Genomic DNA, 19,031 nt, shown 5'->3' with positions numbered 1-19,031 from the left:
ATATACTTCGCATGGGTTCACGTAAAGACTTCCCCGCAGAACGTGCTCGTCTCTGCGGGGCTGACTTAATGATTAGTCATCTTCATTTTATAAAATACGCCACACCAAATTTTAATGAATTTATTTGAAATAATATACAAGAATATAGTGTGCAAAAATCTTAGGGGCAACATCATGTAGACATGTGTCATAAACTGAAATTTACAGTTGTGATTCTTAAAAAAAAAAAAAAAAAGAAACACACAGCTGTTTAGTACATGAAAAGCCATGATTGTAAAAGTTCACAGCAGAAGCAGTTGTAATCCTAACGCAGCTGCTCTAATTTTAGACAGTTGGAGGAAAAAAAAAGTAAAGTGCAAGTGTTGCACGTATAGTTAAGTGCAAAGTTTGCCCCCACCGTAAAGATGTCTTATGGCAAAATAAAATATTGTAGAATATGTGGCAAAGACAAAACACAGAGATAAAACTCGGATGGTGACAATATCAACAGCACCATTCTTGAGATAACGCTATTTATTCGTTTCATCCTGGCCTGGGCCGTTGTTTCCACTGGAACGAACAGCTCTCACTATTGCCAGCTGGTGCAAAACATCTCGCTTGTGGATACAAGTTATATCGGTGGCAACCCAAGCAGCAGCTCCTGTGCTACCTTACACTACGCTCTCCACTTACTTACCACACGTTCCGGTAACTTGTTGGCATCTGGGCAGGCTGGGAAGCTAGAGGCTGAGAATACATTTTGCCATTTCAGAAAATCCCAGGTTCCAGAATCGTAACTAATAATATGGTTGTGCAATACATATTAATCAGCAATAAGAATCAATGTATATAAACAGCTGTTACATATTTCAAAATTCCCCTTTTTGTACATTTTCTTTTAAAAATAAACATTTATACACGTCTCCTTCGCCTCTTTCTAAAGTACTTTAGCACCACAGGATATCCATTTTCAAGCCTATATTACCTGATACATATATGAAGTTTGGAAGAAAAATAAGGCAATTTGGTTTAAAATGTTGATAGTTTTAGCTTACTTAATGTTCTATTGTAAAAAGCAAATCTGCACTCATATTAGATCATTTCCGACTTGATGGTGCCAATATTTTATGGTCACACAAAGTCACAACAATAGTAAGACCTTGATCTTGCATCCTCTTGCCATCAAGCAACAGCCATTTTGTAAATACAGAGTTAACAGGAAAATTCTGGCTTAATGCTGCTGTGAGCCCTGAGAAAAGAGAAGAGAAAAGCAGGTTAGCGGTTACCCAGCAAAGGGGAAGTAGACATTATCTTAAATCTAGCAAACACTCGTTCGGAAAGCCAGAAGTACTTGTAATCACTGGTCAGTTATTCAGAAGAAAACAAAAGGCCAAAGCACATTATTTTATCCCCTGATCATCAAAAGACCATCCAGACTTCTTTGTCGCAGCCTGGAGTCCACCATCATTACTTGATAAGGTAACCCAGCTGCCAACAAAATTCTTAGTTCACTGAAATAGAACAAAAAAGGTATTTCCTGCTGTAACACGGAGGTAACCGGTTCCACAGATCCCGTTACCTTGGCCTGAAGAGCCTAAGGACAAGGAAAGCCCTACCACAAGGCAGGGTAAGAAAGCCATGCTTGCTAAGGCCAGCCCGTCGCTACTCCTCTCAGTCACACACGAACACCCCCACGGAGCTCACAGGCGCACGTGTGAAGTGAACATGACCTCACCGTCCAGTGCCCGAGACTGCAGACGTGTGAAGGCAGACTCAGTAAACAGTTATTATTTTAACGAAAGCCACAAGGAAATCTAACAGAAGCTGTCACTGTTGATTAAAATAGAATACAGTGAACAGCAAAACAGCCTGTTCCTAGCAGCTGGGACTGGGTGAAACATTCTGCAACAAGGGACTGAAAACTCAGTACCACGTATGTACAGCAAGAAGAAGCACCAAGAAGAAGTCGGAGCATTTCTTATTCAGGCTTAAGGCACCACCTGCATATGCTCGTGAGAAAGTAGCCTCATTTACACACGGAAGGAAAGGGGGTAATTTGAGGATGGAATCTTAAACCTGTGAAGTCCACGCCACACTTGATGCTCCTGCCCAGGCATGAAATGGCTGATGAAAGGACCTGGCGTTCGGTGCACCTCAGTGGATCTTTCCTTCCAAACTACTCTTCTAGCTGAACCCGCAGGTTGGCACAAGCTCCTTTTTTTGATGTTCTCTTTATGTGATGTATTAGCTTGAAAGCCCTTATTTATCTACTACATCCACCACCTACTAAGACGTTGCTGCAGACTTTTAAATTGATGGCCTTCTACAACGCAGGAAACAATTTATTTCCCTACAGAAGAAGTGTTATCTATTCTATTCATTTTACAGTTAAAACAGAGTAATAAGTGGAAGGGATTAATAGAAAAAAAAATTAATTTGCTCCCTCGATAACTTCATATATGCTGATATAAATTATGAGTAAAAGAGATAGAAAATGGTAAAGAAAAAGCTTTTAGTGAAGGAGACGGACTGAATCACAACAGAGAAGGATTTTGTGAAAGTGTAAGTGTTTTTGAGGGGAATGGACAGATGTAATTTAGGTACAACCTCATAAACTCAGTTACTTCAAACAAAAGGTGACGTGCCCTTCCTCTGTATTTCACACGCACACTCACTTTCAGTCCAACAGAATTCACAGAACTCTCAGAAAATTTCCAGGGCCAGACCCTCTCCTGATCCCTCCCCTGCCAGCTCTCCAAAAGCAGGTTACACAACACAGGCGAGCAAAACGAAGGCGTGGGCTACCAAAAAGGAGACAGCAGAGTTTATCCTGAACAAAAACCACTGTAGCTACCATATGAACACGTTTAACTGCATCATGAAAAAGACTGCTTCACAAACGTACAGAATTTGTTCGTTTTCGTTTCCAACAGTCAGGATTTAAACGTTTCTGTTCTTCCGCCAAGGCCTTGGCTTCTAACGTGTACATCCGCCTTTCTTCATTCTTCATTTTCTTCCACCTGTCGCCGAGTATCACACTTATGGCTCTGCAAGACAGACATTTACAGTACGGTCAGGACAGGGTGCGAAGAAATACCCTATTTTTTTCTTTTTTACCTCAGCACTTTAAAGAAGACAAAAGTTAAGCGTGCAAATAATACACACAGAAGAAATCAACTGTATCTTTAAAAAAGTTTTTTAAACAATTGTGGTTTTGATTATCTTCTCATACTTCACAGTTGAACAGCTGAGTCTTCTGCGTTAGCTGAGCATGGGTCAGCGCACATTCTAACATTTCAAAGGGTGCACATTAGAATACACAGCAACTCACATAAACCAGCAAAATAGGGATGTTAAATAAACCACCACCAAATGGTAACTCACATTTGTTTTGCTCTACTTTCGTACTAGAAGATCATATGACAGATTTGCTGAAAATATGTTCTCTAATAATTAGGGCAATGATCTGCGTATGACCTCAGCCAAACAAACATTTGATTAACTGCCACCCCCCACGTCTATTTAGCAGATGTGTGTAGCTTCCTCCACTTTAATCCATACCGGGGGAACGTACTGTTAAATTCCCTTTCCTATGCAAAAGGAACTATTTGTTCTAACACATCTATCACCATTTCCCGAAGCGGAATGAATTGCTTTCCTACTCCTTGTAAACTTGCTGTCTTTTGGACAATATTTCTCCATATTCTCATGCCATATTGCTCAACTGCACTCCCAAATGATGGATCAATATTCCATTAAAGCTTTAACTCCATCCTTGAGGTGAATGAAAATCTCTAAATAACAGCTCTTTTATCAATGACAGTTACTAACCTACTGAGCAGGTATGCTTTGGCTTCAGATTACAGCTTTAAGAAAAAGGTGTATACGACTAGGTACTTTGCTTTTATCATATTAAGAAAGTTCCTCGCTGGCAGCAAAGCTATTCACAGACTTTCTAACAGAATCAGGAAGAGCAGAGTGTCATCCACCACTTCCACAGCACTTCACATACAGCAATTCTGAAGGCTTTTCTGCACCCTACCAAGAAAAGGGATTTTAATGCAGCAAGGCTGGGAGGTGCCGTTCGGAGCGCCGCGAGCCGCAGAGCACGCAGCGAGCACAGCAAGGACGCCAGCGGGGCTGCCGCCAAGCCTGTGCTGTCACGGGCTCTGGTGACCCCCTGGAGCAAACTCCTCCAGTCGCAACCAGACCCCATCAACATCAAACCCACCCGCACAGCCCGTCTCTTTGGCAAGGGAATTTCTGGTTTGCTATCCAAATTAAGAACCAGTGTCTTTGGTCTGTCATCAGAAGTAAACACACTCCAGTTTAATTAGCCGATTTTTCACGTTTTGGCAGTATCCAGAGGCAAATCAACAGCACCAGAAACCTGTTCGGTTTTGGTCACCGGTTTGTACTGGGTCACTCATACCCCCAGGATGCAACACGGTGACCCAGAGAGAGCACGGTTGCTGAAAAAGCCATTGCATTTCCAAATAAAAATGCACTATGAAATCTTTGTATTTCAAATGCAAAAATACGTAGGTACTTTATACCTCCAGAGAAAAAACTGTACTGAGGCACTGAAAGCGAGTACAGATCTGTACGTTTCAAAAAGCTTGAAAAATCCAATGCAGAGATGAAAGCTCCACTTCTCCAAGGAAATAGTTCTATGAGCAAACCACTGAGACTGAAAAAAGATGTGTACAGAGAAATTTCCTGACATAACAGAGACTTCATCCCCCCGACAAGTACGAAAAAAATGACGCTACTGCATCGCTGCCTTAGGCACCCTTCGCCCATCAGAAGTTCGCAGTGCTCTGTACGCTGCCTTTCTCCTCTTAAAATGCCGGTAAGGTACCTGACAACATTTTAGTAGCAGACTAATGTGCAGGATGCAATCCCTTATACTGCAGTTAATTCAAAGGAAACTGTCAAACAGCAGCTGAGAACGCCTCGAGTCTACTCAGTAATTGTGCTCAGCATGAACAAATGCCGTTAATAGTTTAGGTGATTTTCCTCATCGTTAGAATGTACACTACCCAAATTAGTCACCTATTTCTGAATGCACAATCAAGTCCAGCTATGGTTACAGTGAGAACATCTAGAAAAGAAACAAGTGCTACCCTAACACCAGTTTCTCACGTACAGTCTCACGGCCCACAGTATTTTTAAGTATCAGGTGAATGTTGACGTGTGTTTTGAATATTTACAGCTCGCTATCTTGTTAACACGGCTTGAGCTACTTTGTTTCAGAACAGGCCGTTTAACTCAGAATACCTCAAGTTCTGTCCTTTCTCACATGCATAAAAAAATAAAATAACTGCAGCAAACATAAGAACTCCAGTGTACAGAAATGGGTACTGTAGGTAACTGGGCAATCTGAAAATGACACATGCTTTCGTTTAAAAAACATGAGAGTTGCCTCTGAACAGCTAAATTAATAAACGCCCCAGCAACACTTACACAACAGTAGCTGAATGCCTATAAAAATCAATTATCACTAACTCTTATGATTTCTTCTGTACTGTATTTCATGGATGGCAAGAAACTGCATCCAAACGCGCTGCCTTCCCAACGGGACAGTGAGCAGTGCGCTCCGAAGCTTACGTGTAACTTTGTCATCACCTTCCTTCAAGGTAAACATTCAACTTATTTTCACATCCATCCAGCTGCAGCTCCAGTTCACCGCATCCATTTGAAATCAGCATTTTACATTAAATATATAACCACCCTAAACTTTCCTAGCTGACATTCTGTTCAATTTCTCATTGATAGTTGCAATGAATTTGAAGGCAGCAGATCTGCTTCACTGAAATTACTACAAACGTTGCAGAACATCATTGCCAGGAGATTTAAGGGTGGGTTATTTGTACGGTAGGATTTTATTTCTCAACACCAGTTACAGCCTCCTTACTAGAACGTTATAAAATAGCCAAAACCCTCTCAAAGCCCTGTCACCTTTAGTTTTTATCAGATTTAGTACTAGAATGTTTGTGACAATGCAATTTTTACAGTAACAGTTTTCATAATGTTATATACATAAAAAAATCTGATTGTAAGATCAGTGCATGTTCATGTGTTTTAGTTTATATTTACATATGCACAATTAGCACAAACTATTAAAGATTATTTAAAACATACGTAACGGACGTCTTTACAAAAAAACGTTCAGACATGATTGTGCCTATAGATAAAAACAAAAGAGCAACCAACAAAGAAGCCTCCCCCAAACACACGGCCACACGACTCTTCCTGCAAGTTTCAGCAAAGTGTTCAATGCCTTTAGGACGAGCAAACTTTGGCAACGGACTGTTTGGATTAAGGTCTTTCAGACAGCCTAACGATCAGCACTCCGTTATTCAGTACGATATACAGACTGAGAATGAATGACAGCAACTTCACTGAACAATTTGCAGTATTATGTCAAGACTTAATCAGAAGAACCAGATATTCCCCTTTTCCATTACGACACAAGCAGAGAGCCTGGTACTTTTTTCCTATGAACATTTCTCACCCGTGTAAACAAAGCCTGTTGTGTATTTCTGACTCTGCCAGTGCACATATATACATACGTCAGTCACTTCACCCAAATGCTTTCTCTGAAGGTAAGTTTGCCAAAAATGGCTTGTGTCAAATTTACTGAGTACTGTAAATGTTGAAAGTCCACCCAGAAATTAAGCTTTGTGTCAGCATCTTTCAAAACTTATTTTTAAAACAATATACACACATTTTATTTCAAATGCAAAATTTAGTCCACTTAAATTTAAAGGTGGGACACAGATATTCTGCCGGCTCACCAGTAATAACAAAACTACAATTTTGTATCACCAGTAATAACAAAACTACAATTTTATACCATTACCTGTTGTCTTTCCCTGGATACATCTGAGTATACTCAACTCTGTATTTTTTGGCAAAAAGCATGAAGGCATTCATTGGTCTTTTGCACTTGTTTGGAGAAGTGGCACTCACAGTACTTGCAGTCCCTGAGCTGTGGCTTTTGCCAGCTTTGCTGTACAAAGAACTGGAGGAAAGATGTGATGATGGAGCAGAGGCACAGTTTTTACTACTGCATTCTGATCTCTCAGGATCTTGATTGTTTGATCCTCCACAAGACAGAGAGGCGCGACGCTGGCGAGCCATGCTGCTGAGCACATAAACTGCGGAGGAATCCATTGGTGTAAAATCGTAACTACAAGAAAAAGACATATCATAAAATGATCAAGTAATTTTCATGTAAAATCCCTAAAGAGCTGTTCACTCTTAATCTGTACTACATCTCTAGTATTCTGGTCTCTTTTGTGTGACAAAATGATTTGTGCTTGATGCAGATGTCAGTGTGGAAGAAAAAACAAAACAAAACAAAACTCTGGCAGATGAATTACTAGTTTTTTCAATGTGATAGCGGACTGCAACTTTGCAAGATCTGCTCTGTACTATCAACTCCCCAGCTGTATATCAATTAATTATACACTGTCTTCAAATTTCATCCTCTTTTGAAATAAGCTTCTTTCTGCTTCTGTCCTTACCATAAATCAGATCTGGTCGGTGAATGATAGGTACTGACAGGGACAACAGATGTGGGAAGAATAAGTCTTGAGTTCACTTGCAACTATATATTAATTCCAAATATGAAACCACTATACTAAAATAAATTATATTATATACAGTAGTGTATAAGTAACTTCTCTAGGCAGTTAAATACATATTATTTTACAGAAAAACCTTTCACCGAGATTAAAAAGTTGTTTAAAGACCCATGATGTTGCATGCTATTCGATTCAAAGCTGACAAACGTCTGCCCTCTAGTGACAGAAGTGTGAGATTCCTCGATATTTCAAGGTATTTCAACAGCTTAGATGAGCTGTTTCCATACAACTTAGACCTCCCAATACTATAAGCTGTTGTAATTTTTTGTTGACCAACATCTACAATTCACCTCTAACCACTACAGAAGAAGTTTAATTCCACAGGCTATTTGTTATCATCTCCAGGCACGTGCAGATGCATCTGGGAACCACAGGCTATACTGTCTTTAGCATGCTATACAGGGAAAACACACTTGCAAAGGTGCTACTTCATCATAAATCTAAAACACTAAGTTACCACCACAAAATAAACATAAAATGTATGTAACTCTAAGGCTCCGCTCACCCACTGCTCAATGTGGCTACAGTTGCGTAAGTCAAAATTAAGGGCTTTGAAGAGCTTTTTTCCGAACACAAAGTAGAACTACTCGCAAGGAAACACTGCAAATGCTAGTCCAGCCCCCATCTGCAAAGGCAGCTCCCTTCTCTGGGACAGAACCAAAAGCAAGCGTGAAGCCTGAGGGGTTGCCTCCAAAATCCCTTAGAGAAGTAAAAAGCAACGAAGAAGCGATAATGCCAACAACCTTGCAGGCAAGTTCACAAGATAATGAGAAAGGACCAATCTGTTCTACCAACAGCCCAGCACCCTTCCTACTCCTAATCTCCTTCCCATAACACAGCAACGGGATTTTGTTTTTTGATTCTTCTGTCCTGTTAACCACAGCTGCTGCTGCACGTTCCTTTCTCAGGGACTTACTCCCCTCTGCCCAGAAAGAGAGACAAGGAATTTGAAGCATCCAGGCAGTATTCAGCTGAGCTGCAGGATGAATAAGGAGCCACAAGCCCAAGTTCTTCGGTGAGATGTAAATATTATGATTCCAACAGCTCTCTATACATACGCAGTTCAGAATAGGAGTTAATAAGAGGGAAAAAACCCAGACAACAAATGAGTAAAGACAAACAACTTGAACTCACTCTCTACGCCAGACTGAAATCATACAAGAGCTCCTAGGGCTTGAACTGCAAACAGCATTTTAAATTCATTTTTTCTATTGTAAAAAAAAAACAAAAAGCAACTGGACTAAAAATAGATGCTGAAAAGGAGCTAACATCATAGGAGAAGATGGATTCTACTAAACCTAGAAACCTCAAAATAGTATGGAAAAATCTTCATGAATAATACTATTTCCTTAGAATAATTTATGTCGGACAGGATCTCTGAAGGTTATCTGGTTGAACCTCTTGCTCAAAGCAAGGCAAACCTCAAAGTTAATCAAACTTTGAAGTTAGGCAAGTTTGATATATCAGAAAAGAATCACAAAATGCAGAATAAACACAAAAAATAAGAACTAATTATGGAAGTACTCTATTCTAAAGCCATAGCACATGAATTTATTACTCAGAAACTACTCAGATAATTCAGATACATAGCTGCCTACGAAGCACGGTTAATAGCTGGCAGACATACTACTGTGGGAAAACTGTACTAGGCTTTTCAAACAGAACCCACTTTATCTGAAGAATTTATACAGATTATTTATATATATATATTTACTGCTTTATCTAATCTGGCTTAAACTATCATAAAAAGGGGCTGAAAAGTTATTTCACTCCGAGGTACTACTTTGCAGTTTAGCAGAGCACATAATTACACAGCTTTCCTAGTATTCCGTCTTCATTTTTCCCTCTCATTTAGCTTGTATTACCAAAAGTATTCTCTCTTTGCTCTACATAATGCTTCAAATTCTTGTAGACTTAAGGTGCCTACTCATTAAATACAAGAACCACTGAGGCCACTTTATCCAAAAATTACCTTTTAAATGTATCAAAAACACCTGAATCATCAAAGTTAATGGCATCAGGGTGTCCAGGAGGTAGACACAGATCTCCAAGATGCATTTCACAGCATGGAATGCCATGCTGTACCACAGTCAAGCTTGGATAAAAAGATGACCAACCTGAAGTGGTAAAGAGTTAAATTAGACAAACGGCCAGACAATCTCTCTAGTTCTTAATTGGAGCAATGCTATATCTCTAAATGATATAATTTTATAAAAATGTTCTGATGTAGTTTCTTTCACCCGAAAGAAAAATCAGAAACACTTACTCAGGGAATTCTTACTGCAAATAGTTTATTTTTATCTCAAGTAAAATCTTATTCTAGCAAAAAAAGTAATCAAAACCTGGGAACTTTTATCATCAGATGTTCCATGTTTAGCAAGTGAGACAAGTCTCCCTTATTTGCAGCTTTCCTTTCTCCCCCCAGTTTTTCTGCTTTCCTGAGCTCCATTTATATACTTGATCAAATCTTTCCTTAAGAGATATGCAGTATTTCTGTAGCTTTACAGTTTTGTTTGTTCAAATTCTGGATTTCTTTACGAAGATAGTAAATTGATTCTACAACACCGCTTTTGCTATTTCTTGACCAACATGGGATGCCAATAAAATCTGCAATCACTTCCTAAGAATATTTTAATATACAACCAAGTATATTTGTAGTATTTCATACCTTTATTTTTAACATAAAAAGGATGATCGAGTCTGCATTCTACTGTAAGCAAGCCATCTTCCACTGTGCCAGGATCAAAAGTCAGCTTCAGCACTGACTCACCAAAGGAAATGCTTTCTTCATGAGAAATCAACTTCAAACCATCGGAACCATAGCCCTGTAAACATACATACAGTTCAAAATTTTTCACCCAAGAAAAGCATATACCTGTGCATACTATAGGTGCATATTCATCGTCTTACGTTACATTAAAAAATACCTACATTCTAAGTGCTCTCACTAGAAATGAACAAAGATGATAGAACATTCAGAACACACCCAAATGAATTCAGTTCAATTGCTTTATAGCAAGATACTCATACATTACAGCGATCAGCCCTAGACAAGTTTAGTATAAACCTGCCTTCCTGAGACAGTAATTAAAGGCAGAGAGATAAGATAAGAAACTAAGTATTTGCTACAGGTATTGAAATGGATTTATCAGAACTAACAGCTACCTTGTAAGGACTCACTGGGAGATTTTCCTCTTTTCCACAGCTCTCAGATCTTGCAAAATCTTCAACGTCCTGCCATTCTTTATTGCGTCCTTTATGAAAGCACAAACGAGAGCCTAACAGATTTTTTCAAGAAAAAAAAGAGGAAAGATTAGTGTTATGTAAAAGAAGTCTGTGTCACCAAAAAAAAAAAAAAAAAAAAAAAAAAAAAGCCAAAACCACAAAACAAGAAAAGACAAAACAAATACTTATTCGATGATACATGTTATTTTACCTTTTAGAAAACAATGCCAAACAGTTGAGGGCCAGGAATGGCACCATCCTAAATCATCATCATCTGAAAGTGATGACATGCAGAAAATGCCAGATTCTGATTCACTATTCGCCTGTTAAAAAAACCAAAATGGTGTTGACATCTTACTGTGGAAGATTTTAGGGCTGGTCTTGTATGTCTTTAGACACATTCTCTAATTTGCATCTGTGTCATCATTTTGCCTTAAATACTAACAGGAATGTAACATGAAGACAAAGATTCAAGGAATGCAGTAAATGCGAATGGAGTATTTTCATCTCCTTTTCTTGAAATGTGCCATCCTGAAATTTTTGGGTTTCATTCTCTGAGATTCATTTCGCACCTACAGACGACCTTATGCTTAGGTACAAGCATTTTACAAGCTATCACTCCTTGGTAATCCACAGAACCACTCAAAGCACACGTTACTCTATGGTCAAATTACTGGAAAGCTGCAGGGCCAAGTCAGATAAATCACTGGGAAAAACTCTGTCTTTAACAGAAAAGTTTCAGACATAAATTAATACACAGGAAAGGGAGAAGGAGGTTTTGTGCATCTAAAAGGAGATGGTTCTGTATTTCCTTTTTGAGACAGCAAACAAGTTAATACAATTTTTTAAAGCTTGCTACACAAGGAACTACAAGAGAAGCAGAGCTTTCTTAGAATGTGATCTCTTCACAAAAACGGGGACTCTATGTAGTACTACAAGCCTACTGTGTCTGGTAAAAAGAAAAGTAACAGAAAATCTAGCTTAAACAGAAATTATATTAGAACTAAACAGATGCTTTTTTTAAACTAGTTTCTCCTTTCAAAAGCCTAACCCATTACTCATGCATCTTTATTTATTGTAGAAATGTTTCAGAACAACTCACCCTTTCATGTCTGACTGCTGTTTCATCCAAATCATTCTTGGGGAAGTTAGGATCATTCTTTGAGGATCCTGGTGGAGGACGTGCGTAGGAATGTAAACTTTTGCTTGTAGCTATTATGTGAACAGGAGATGATCTACGACAGAAAAATGTATTTTAAAATATCTCAGATTAAGACAACACAAGACTTAGCTGCCATTACTCTAAAACGCTTTTATTTAACAAATATTTCTATTTGCATGAGCTGAATACCAAATAAACTTCCCACACACCAATATTCATATGGGATGATTAAAGGGTGCAAGCTCAGGCAAAGGGAGTATTGAGCATAACTCCTGCATAGCTTCTGTGCACCACCCAAATGACAGTACTACCTCCACATCAGCATCTCCTCGTCACAACGCTGAAGTTTTTACAAATACCTTGAAGTAAGTACTCCATTCTTAGAGTACATAAAGACATCTGCTCTGTCCTAATGATTAAATCCCAACTGCACTGTTGTTAACAACAGTGCATTTAATTTTCTTATTATAAATCTAAGACCAAAGCCATACAACAAGAAGTGAAGCCCAGAAATTTCTAAGATCCCACACTGCTGCTCACAGCCTTATGGCATTTACAGACCACAAATCTGAAACAATATCGATAAAAAATACATTACATTAGATTTCCAATTAGGTCTTTAAAAAAAAAATCTGAAGTCAGTGCACTATTAAGAATTTAACGTAACAAATTCATCTTAATTTATCATCTGCTGCTTCACATGAGGTAAATGCCCATAATTTCTGAGCCTTAATACCTTATACCATCCTACCTCATTTGGGGCTGGCAATTAAGCAGCTTCTGCAACAGGCTCTGAAACAAGTCCTGTGCAATCTTCCGCAGAAGAATAAAGTTAATATATAGAAAGATCAAAAATAGGGCTCCAGTTCCAAGTCAGAGGGTGTGAAGAGTGAAGGAAATGTTTCTGGAGACATAATATTACAAATCTTAGAGTTCAAAACTGAAATGAATGTCAGTACCTGTTATAAAAAGAGCACTGCATCAAAGGACTCTGAGGACTTGTGGCTATATTTGCTAATTCTGTCAACCAGTTCACCCCATTCTCACAAGAATAAGCACTTTCTGAATCGCTGTTTGAGGTATGTTGGTTCCATGAAGGCCTTGAACATTCCTGATGTGATACATCAGCACCAAGCTGAAAAAGTGCAGGTGGGGTAGAATCCGTCTGCACAGCCTGTAGTTCAGGAAGATCATCTACAAACAAACCACAAATTACCAGCATTATACCCACTGATAAATTCTAATTGACGCCAAATCTTGCAAATAAAAATCAAAAAGGAACCACAATGAAGTAACTAATTTTATTGTCTCATATCACAATTACCAACATTTCGCAAACCCTATTCATAATACTGACAAAATGGCCACAGAAATAATCACATCATCTCTGGTCTATTATACACTCATACAAGCAATTTAAGGAAAACATTAAGTAACTAGATAAAAATGTAGTTCTGGTTTTAAAGTTTTTACTAGACTGACTAGTTTACACAGAACTGTACTGCAGAATTATGCAAAAGTAGCAACGTGCTTCACTAAAATACTAAAACTTTCAACAAAAGGCAACTCAATTAATCTGTCCTAGCAGATGTGACACTACATCAACATCAGCGGCTGTACAAGGTAAAAGTTTTCCATGTTTCCACCATGGACCTGGAATTAAGTAACTCAGAAGTCATGAAAGCTGGGTATACAGCCTCATAAGGGTGAATTCCTACCCATAATCTACACATTTCATATGTTATATAGAACAGAGAGCCCAGGTTGATAGCAAAACTCTGTGTTACACGCTCTCATGCAACTAAGTATCATTGTTCCTAATCGCTCCGTGACTTCAATTAAATGTGTTAATATTTCATTGATTATATCAATACTTTCTAACGCACATGCTATTTTTCTCCAATATGTAAGAACTGAAGTTAAATGTTCCTCTAGCCCAGAATCTCTAGTTGCTATCTAAAGCAGCATAATTTCCCTTTAGGAGGAGCTCTTGAGCTTTCTGTTTGTTATTCTTGAGCCAATAAAAGCTCCTCTGGAGATCAGGAGCAGAAATTTGTAGCTCTGAGTTCAAGAACACATTTAAGTCAACAGGCCAGTGTGTCAGAACTGGAAATGGGTTAAAGGGAGAAGCGACTGCAAAATAAGACCTTCAGATGTCACAATTCATTGTCATATTCCCTGCCCTACTTAAGTTAAAAATCAGTGATCTCATTCAGTCAGCTTCCAGTAACTTCACTATAGGAAAATGACAACAAACTTCAGAATTTGGCTTCTTCTGAAAAAGTCATGTTATTTACCAAGTTCCATGTGTTCATCACAGGATGCATATCCAGGAGAAGAGGGCAGGTTTTCATTACACTTCAGCAACTCCAGTGACTCATTCATCCCTGAAGTTCTCTTGTCCACTACCAGAAGGAGTTTCTGAACTGCATTAGGCATTTGATTTGTCTTCACTTCCCACACCATGTTAGGATGCTCCAAAGTATCTGACTTTAAAGAGACGGAGGTTAAAAATTTGTATACACATAAACTGTTTTAAATTGCATCTGACAGGCTACTTCATTACCAGAACCCTAAATCCTCCATAATCTGTTGAGAATCACAGCATAATTTAGCTCAAAAGGGACCTCTAGAGACGATCTGGTACAAACCCTGCAGAAAGCAGAGCCAACTCTGAAGTCAGATGAGGCTGCCTGGGGCCCTGGCCCCTTGAGTTTCTAGGATCTTGAAGGATGGAGATTCCCTGATACTTCTCAGGAACCTGTTCCAGTGACCGCTCTTGCTGTAAAGAAGCTGTTCCTTACGCACGGTCTGAACTTCCCTTGCCACAACCTGTGCTCATTGCCTCCAAGAGTCTGGGGTCATCTCTTCAACCACCACTCAAGCCAACGTAAACAACGTTCACTTGGTAGCCTGAGCCACGCATCCTGTCACAGAAGGCAACCAGACAGGTCAGACAAGATTTGCCTTTGGCTAATCCGTCCTGCCTATTCCCAGTCACCTTCTTGCCTTACAAGAGCCAGGACATGGCTATGGAGGATCTGCTCCACAATCTTCCTGAAGGCTACGGTTAGGGTGACCAGCCTGTAGTTTCCCCACACACCCCTCCTTGAAGCCAGATGTGACATTTTCTTTTTTCCAGTTATTGGGAGCCCTCCTCCTGCCACCAAATCACTGCCTTTCGGAGACCATCCTCACAATGACACTGGCCAGCTGCCTGACGCATCCCACGCGGTCTCACCGATTCGTGCGTGGCTGGCTCACACAACTGGCCTGCCCCTAACTTGCTCTTCCTCTACCACAGACAAAGAAGTACCTCGCTCCGTCAGACGCGTGCTGCCAGGCCCAGGGACGCAAGGAACCTGCAAACAGGCCTTGCAAATAAAGACCAAAGCAAAGAAGATGTCATCCTCAGCCTTTTGACATTAGGTCTCCTATACCATTTAGCATTGGCCCACATTTTCCCTAGTCGCCCTTTCACCACTGGCGTCTCCGCAGAAGCCTTTTTCACCACCCTTCACAACCCTTGCTATCTCAACTCTAGGTGTAGTCTCAAACACATCTGACCGCTAACTTCCTTAACTGTCTTGTAAATGGAAAGAAAAGGAAGCCTCTACTAGCAGATTTCACTGCAGTTTCATTTCCCCAAATCCCAGTACTGTAACATCTGACATGGCTTAGAGGTGGACCAGGCAGTTACGTTAACAGGTTGGACTTGATGATCTCAGAGGTCCTTTCCAACCTTAACGATTCTATGATTTATAGCAAAAGAAATATTTCACATCATCTTCAGCAGTGAGAGAACTGTGTGATTTTTCTACACAATGACTTCCTCTAAAAGCTGGAAAACAAGGTTATGCAGTCTTTAGTAATTTGGTTTTCTACTGTTTTTTTTTTCAGATGATGACAAATTAAAGCTACCATAAAAGGATTACCTTGTACTTTAATGAAGTGTCATTGAAAAAGTAATTGTGAGTCCCTCATAAAAGGGCAGAAAACACAGCTTAGTAAGAAAACCAAGTAAGCCATCATGCACCACATCAGAGAAATACAAACAATAGCTAAAACCAGTCTAATATTTTCATATAAAACAGTAAGCTTATCATCCCAGAAGTTCCCTTAGTGTAATGCATAAAAAGCCATCTGATAACAAAGATGAAAAAAAAGCAGCTTTATTTTAATACACAGTTAAGAGGTACTGTGATACACAGCCAACATGAACAATATTCCATGTTTTTACTCATTCTCTGAATTAATTTCATTCATTTTGCAGCTTGTCCTGTACATAATACAGTGTAGACATAACCCTTTGTATTACATACCGGCCCTACCAGAAGAGCTCTGACCTAGTCAGTAATTTTTTTTTTTACTGGAAAATTTCTAACCTTCTAATCTCCTAATCTTTCAAATACATGCAAAACTCGCATAAACTTGCATTCCAAACATAAAAAGATGTTTGATTCTACTCAAATGGCGCTACTACAAAAGCCACAACAGTGTAATTCTGATTTTAAGGAGGTGGAGAAGGAAGGCAAGAGAAATGAGAATATACAATCAAATAAACTATCAATAGCATACGTATTTCACCTCTAAGAAGCATCTTTAGTGCAAATTATTCCTCTGTCACCCATGAGGGACAGTAAAATTACAGAACACCACAAGAGCAGAAAGCTCAGTCACTTCTGAACAGAGAAATCAGACCTCAGCAGTACAGGTCAGGACCTTGATGATTATCTCCACGTAATGAACTCTGAAAAGCCACTCCTTGTTTTTCTGGCTTGTCTACGTCCTTTCTTTCCCCTGTTCTGCCTTGGTTTTCCCCTCTATTTTTCCACTCTTCCATTCCCATTTTCCTGCGAAAATGAACAAGCTAACTTATTTTAGGAATGTTACCTTCTCCTTCCTTCCTGCCAGCTGCCAAGATTTGAAAGCAGCTGTCCTGGTATCCTAACACACCGAAGGTCAGAGATAAGGTACAGATACAACACGCTAGTCTGACAAGAAAGACACTTGTTTGAGAAATGAATCATTCTTGCAAGTCACAAGCATTTCTCTAAACCAAAGCCACCCGTGTACAAAAGCCAAAAAATCCTCTAACAAATGAATTAAAAAGAAAAACAGAAAAAGCGCCCAACTTGACTTTTCAATTTTTTTATTCTACTTGATTAAAGCCTGCTTTGGACATCATGTGCTTCTCTTATCCTCAGCCTTTCAATGTTTTGGAACTTTAAGGGGAATGGTCATTAATTAGCTGGTACAGATTTTTTTTTTTTTTTAATTCAACTTCATGTTCAAAACTTGTTGCGACAGATGTTTTCTAGAAGTATGCTTCACAGGACTAGAATTATTGCTATTTTCTTTAGAGGCCAAATGAATTTATTTATGAATTTGTGCTTTAAAATAAGTCAATTTGTCACACTAAAACAAATGGCAGTATTAACGAAGAGCTTATTAATTAAACCATGTCTATTTTTGAGGGACAAAAATAAATCTGGGACAGAAGTAAACACCGACTGTGGCTGCGAGGGGTTCAGCAGGCACTGGGCAGCGCCCACCCGCACCGTGCTGGGTGGAAGCGCTTCCCGTGGTTTTCCTTCTTGTATTTGCCTGCCTTCCCTCAACCCACCGCCCAGGTCTCAGGCAAGGTCTACGCCTGCAGCCATTCCCTGGACGGCGTGTAATGCGGAGAACAGCTTCTCCAAGCAAAACAGAACATACTGGCAAGACTGGATCTACACCAGGGACTTTTACTGGCACAGCTGCTTTGATCCGGGATCCCCGCTCCACATCCCCGGCTCGCGCAGCTGCGCCAGCCAAGCGCGGCCGAGGCACGGCTTCAGAGGAGCGCGGGTCGTCATTCACGTTGTTTTCGCAGAGGCGCCCCCCCAGCGCCGCGCGGCCCCGGCCCTCGCCTTCGCCCGGCTCCATCCGACGTCCCCCGCCCCGGGGGGGGGCCGCGGAGCAGGCGCCGCCCCCCCCCCCCCCGTGAAGGCCGCCGCAGAACAAACACTACTTTGATTGCATAAGGCAGACGTTTGCAGCGCAATTAAGGGCTGGTGAGCACGCACCAGTACGTGACCCCCGGGGACGGAGGCGGCCGGGGACGGGGGAGCCTCTCCCGCGCCCCCGCCTCCCCGGGGCCGCCCCCCGCCCGTCATGTGACGCCGCCTGGACGCTGCCCTTGTTTATGCCGTCCCGCGGGCAGGGCGCATGCGCGCAAGGCCCCATTCATTCACAACTGCGTAACAGCTCGGCCCGGCCGGGGGGGGGGCGGCCCCCCCGCCCCGCGCACCCCCGGACCCCGCCGACCCCCCCCGGGCGGAGCCGCCGGCCCCGCGGCGCGGGGCTCACCTGGATCCGCGATCCCCCCCCCCCCCTCGTCTTGCCCGAAGAGCCGCCGCTCCCCGCGGCGGGGCACAGCGCCCTCGCTCTGACAGACCGGGGCAGGCGGGCGCTCCCCGGGGAAGAAAAGGGGGGGGGAACACACTACCACCCGCTCTGCTTCGCTTGCTTCCGCGGCCTGGCGCCGCCGCTGAAGGGCCGCAAGGCGGGCCGGCGCCCCCGCGCACCCCGCGGGTTTTAGCCCAGCCGGGCGGGAGTGCGGCGGCTCCGCCGGGCCGATGAGGGAAGGCGCCCAGTAAACAATGTCCGGGCTCCCGTCACCGGCAAAAGCCAGGACGCAACGGTCTCCTCGGCTCGGCCCGCGGCCACCGCCGCTCCCCTCCGGCCCGACGGACCCCGTCCGTCCCCCGCCGGGGCCTCGCAGCCCCCCGAAAGCGGCAGCTCCAAACTTTGTTGCACTTACCAAACCCGTCGCCATTACCAAATTCCCGTCGGCTCCCCCCCCCGCCTCCTCTCCACAACGGAGTCCCGCCCGAGCATGGCGGTGCTCGGCCGCCGAGTGGTCGAAGACGACGTTGCTCAAACCGCAGCCGCTTCCTATTGGCTGCCTGGCCTGCCTATCTGGAATCCGCCCGGAGGGCGGACATGTTTTGACTCTCCTGCGCAGCGGA

The 19,031-nt window shown here is 41.6% G+C and overlaps 1 protein-coding gene across 1 annotated transcript; it reads right to left on the bottom strand.

Moving 5' to 3' along the window:
* Positions 1 to 106: 106 nt before the first annotated feature.
* Positions 107 to 18,987, bottom strand: HBP1 (HMG-box transcription factor 1). The gene is made up of 11 exons (XM_087765710.1): positions 18,824 to 18,987; positions 14,316 to 14,508; positions 12,978 to 13,212; positions 11,959 to 12,091; positions 11,068 to 11,179; positions 10,797 to 10,909; positions 10,300 to 10,456; positions 9,604 to 9,748; positions 6,845 to 7,174; positions 2,885 to 3,026; positions 107 to 1,228 (listed from the first exon to the last, which is right to left on the bottom strand). Exons 1-11 carry the CDS (start codon positions 18,836 to 18,838, stop codon positions 1,211 to 1,213), a joined length of 1,593 nt encoding a protein of 530 aa, XP_087621836.1. The 5' UTR covers positions 18,839 to 18,987; the 3' UTR covers positions 107 to 1,210.
* Between the last annotated feature and the right edge of the window lie 44 nt (positions 18,988 to 19,031).

Source organism: Nipponia nippon, unplaced genomic scaffold (assembly GCF_047370975.1).
Source record: "Nipponia nippon isolate SJK-2023a ecotype South Korea unplaced genomic scaffold, ASM4737097v1 scaffold_3, whole genome shotgun sequence".
In the NCBI taxonomy this organism is placed as follows: domain Eukaryota; kingdom Metazoa; phylum Chordata; class Aves; order Pelecaniformes; family Threskiornithidae; genus Nipponia; species Nipponia nippon.
The sequence above is the reverse complement of the archived record's forward strand: the minus strand, read 5'-3'. Positions and strand labels throughout refer to the sequence as shown.

Excerpts from the sequence above, each read along its gene's own strand:
- HBP1 (XM_087765710.1), bottom strand. Across the intron at positions 10,910-11,067 it reads TTGGCATTGTTTTCTAAAAG|GCTCTCGTTTGTGCTTTCAT; the intron begins GTAAAATAACAT and ends AAAATCTGTTAG. Across the intron at positions 9,749-10,299 it reads TTTTTATGTTAAAAATAAAG|GTTGGTCATCTTTTTATCCA; the intron begins GTATGAAATACT and ends TTACCACTTCAG.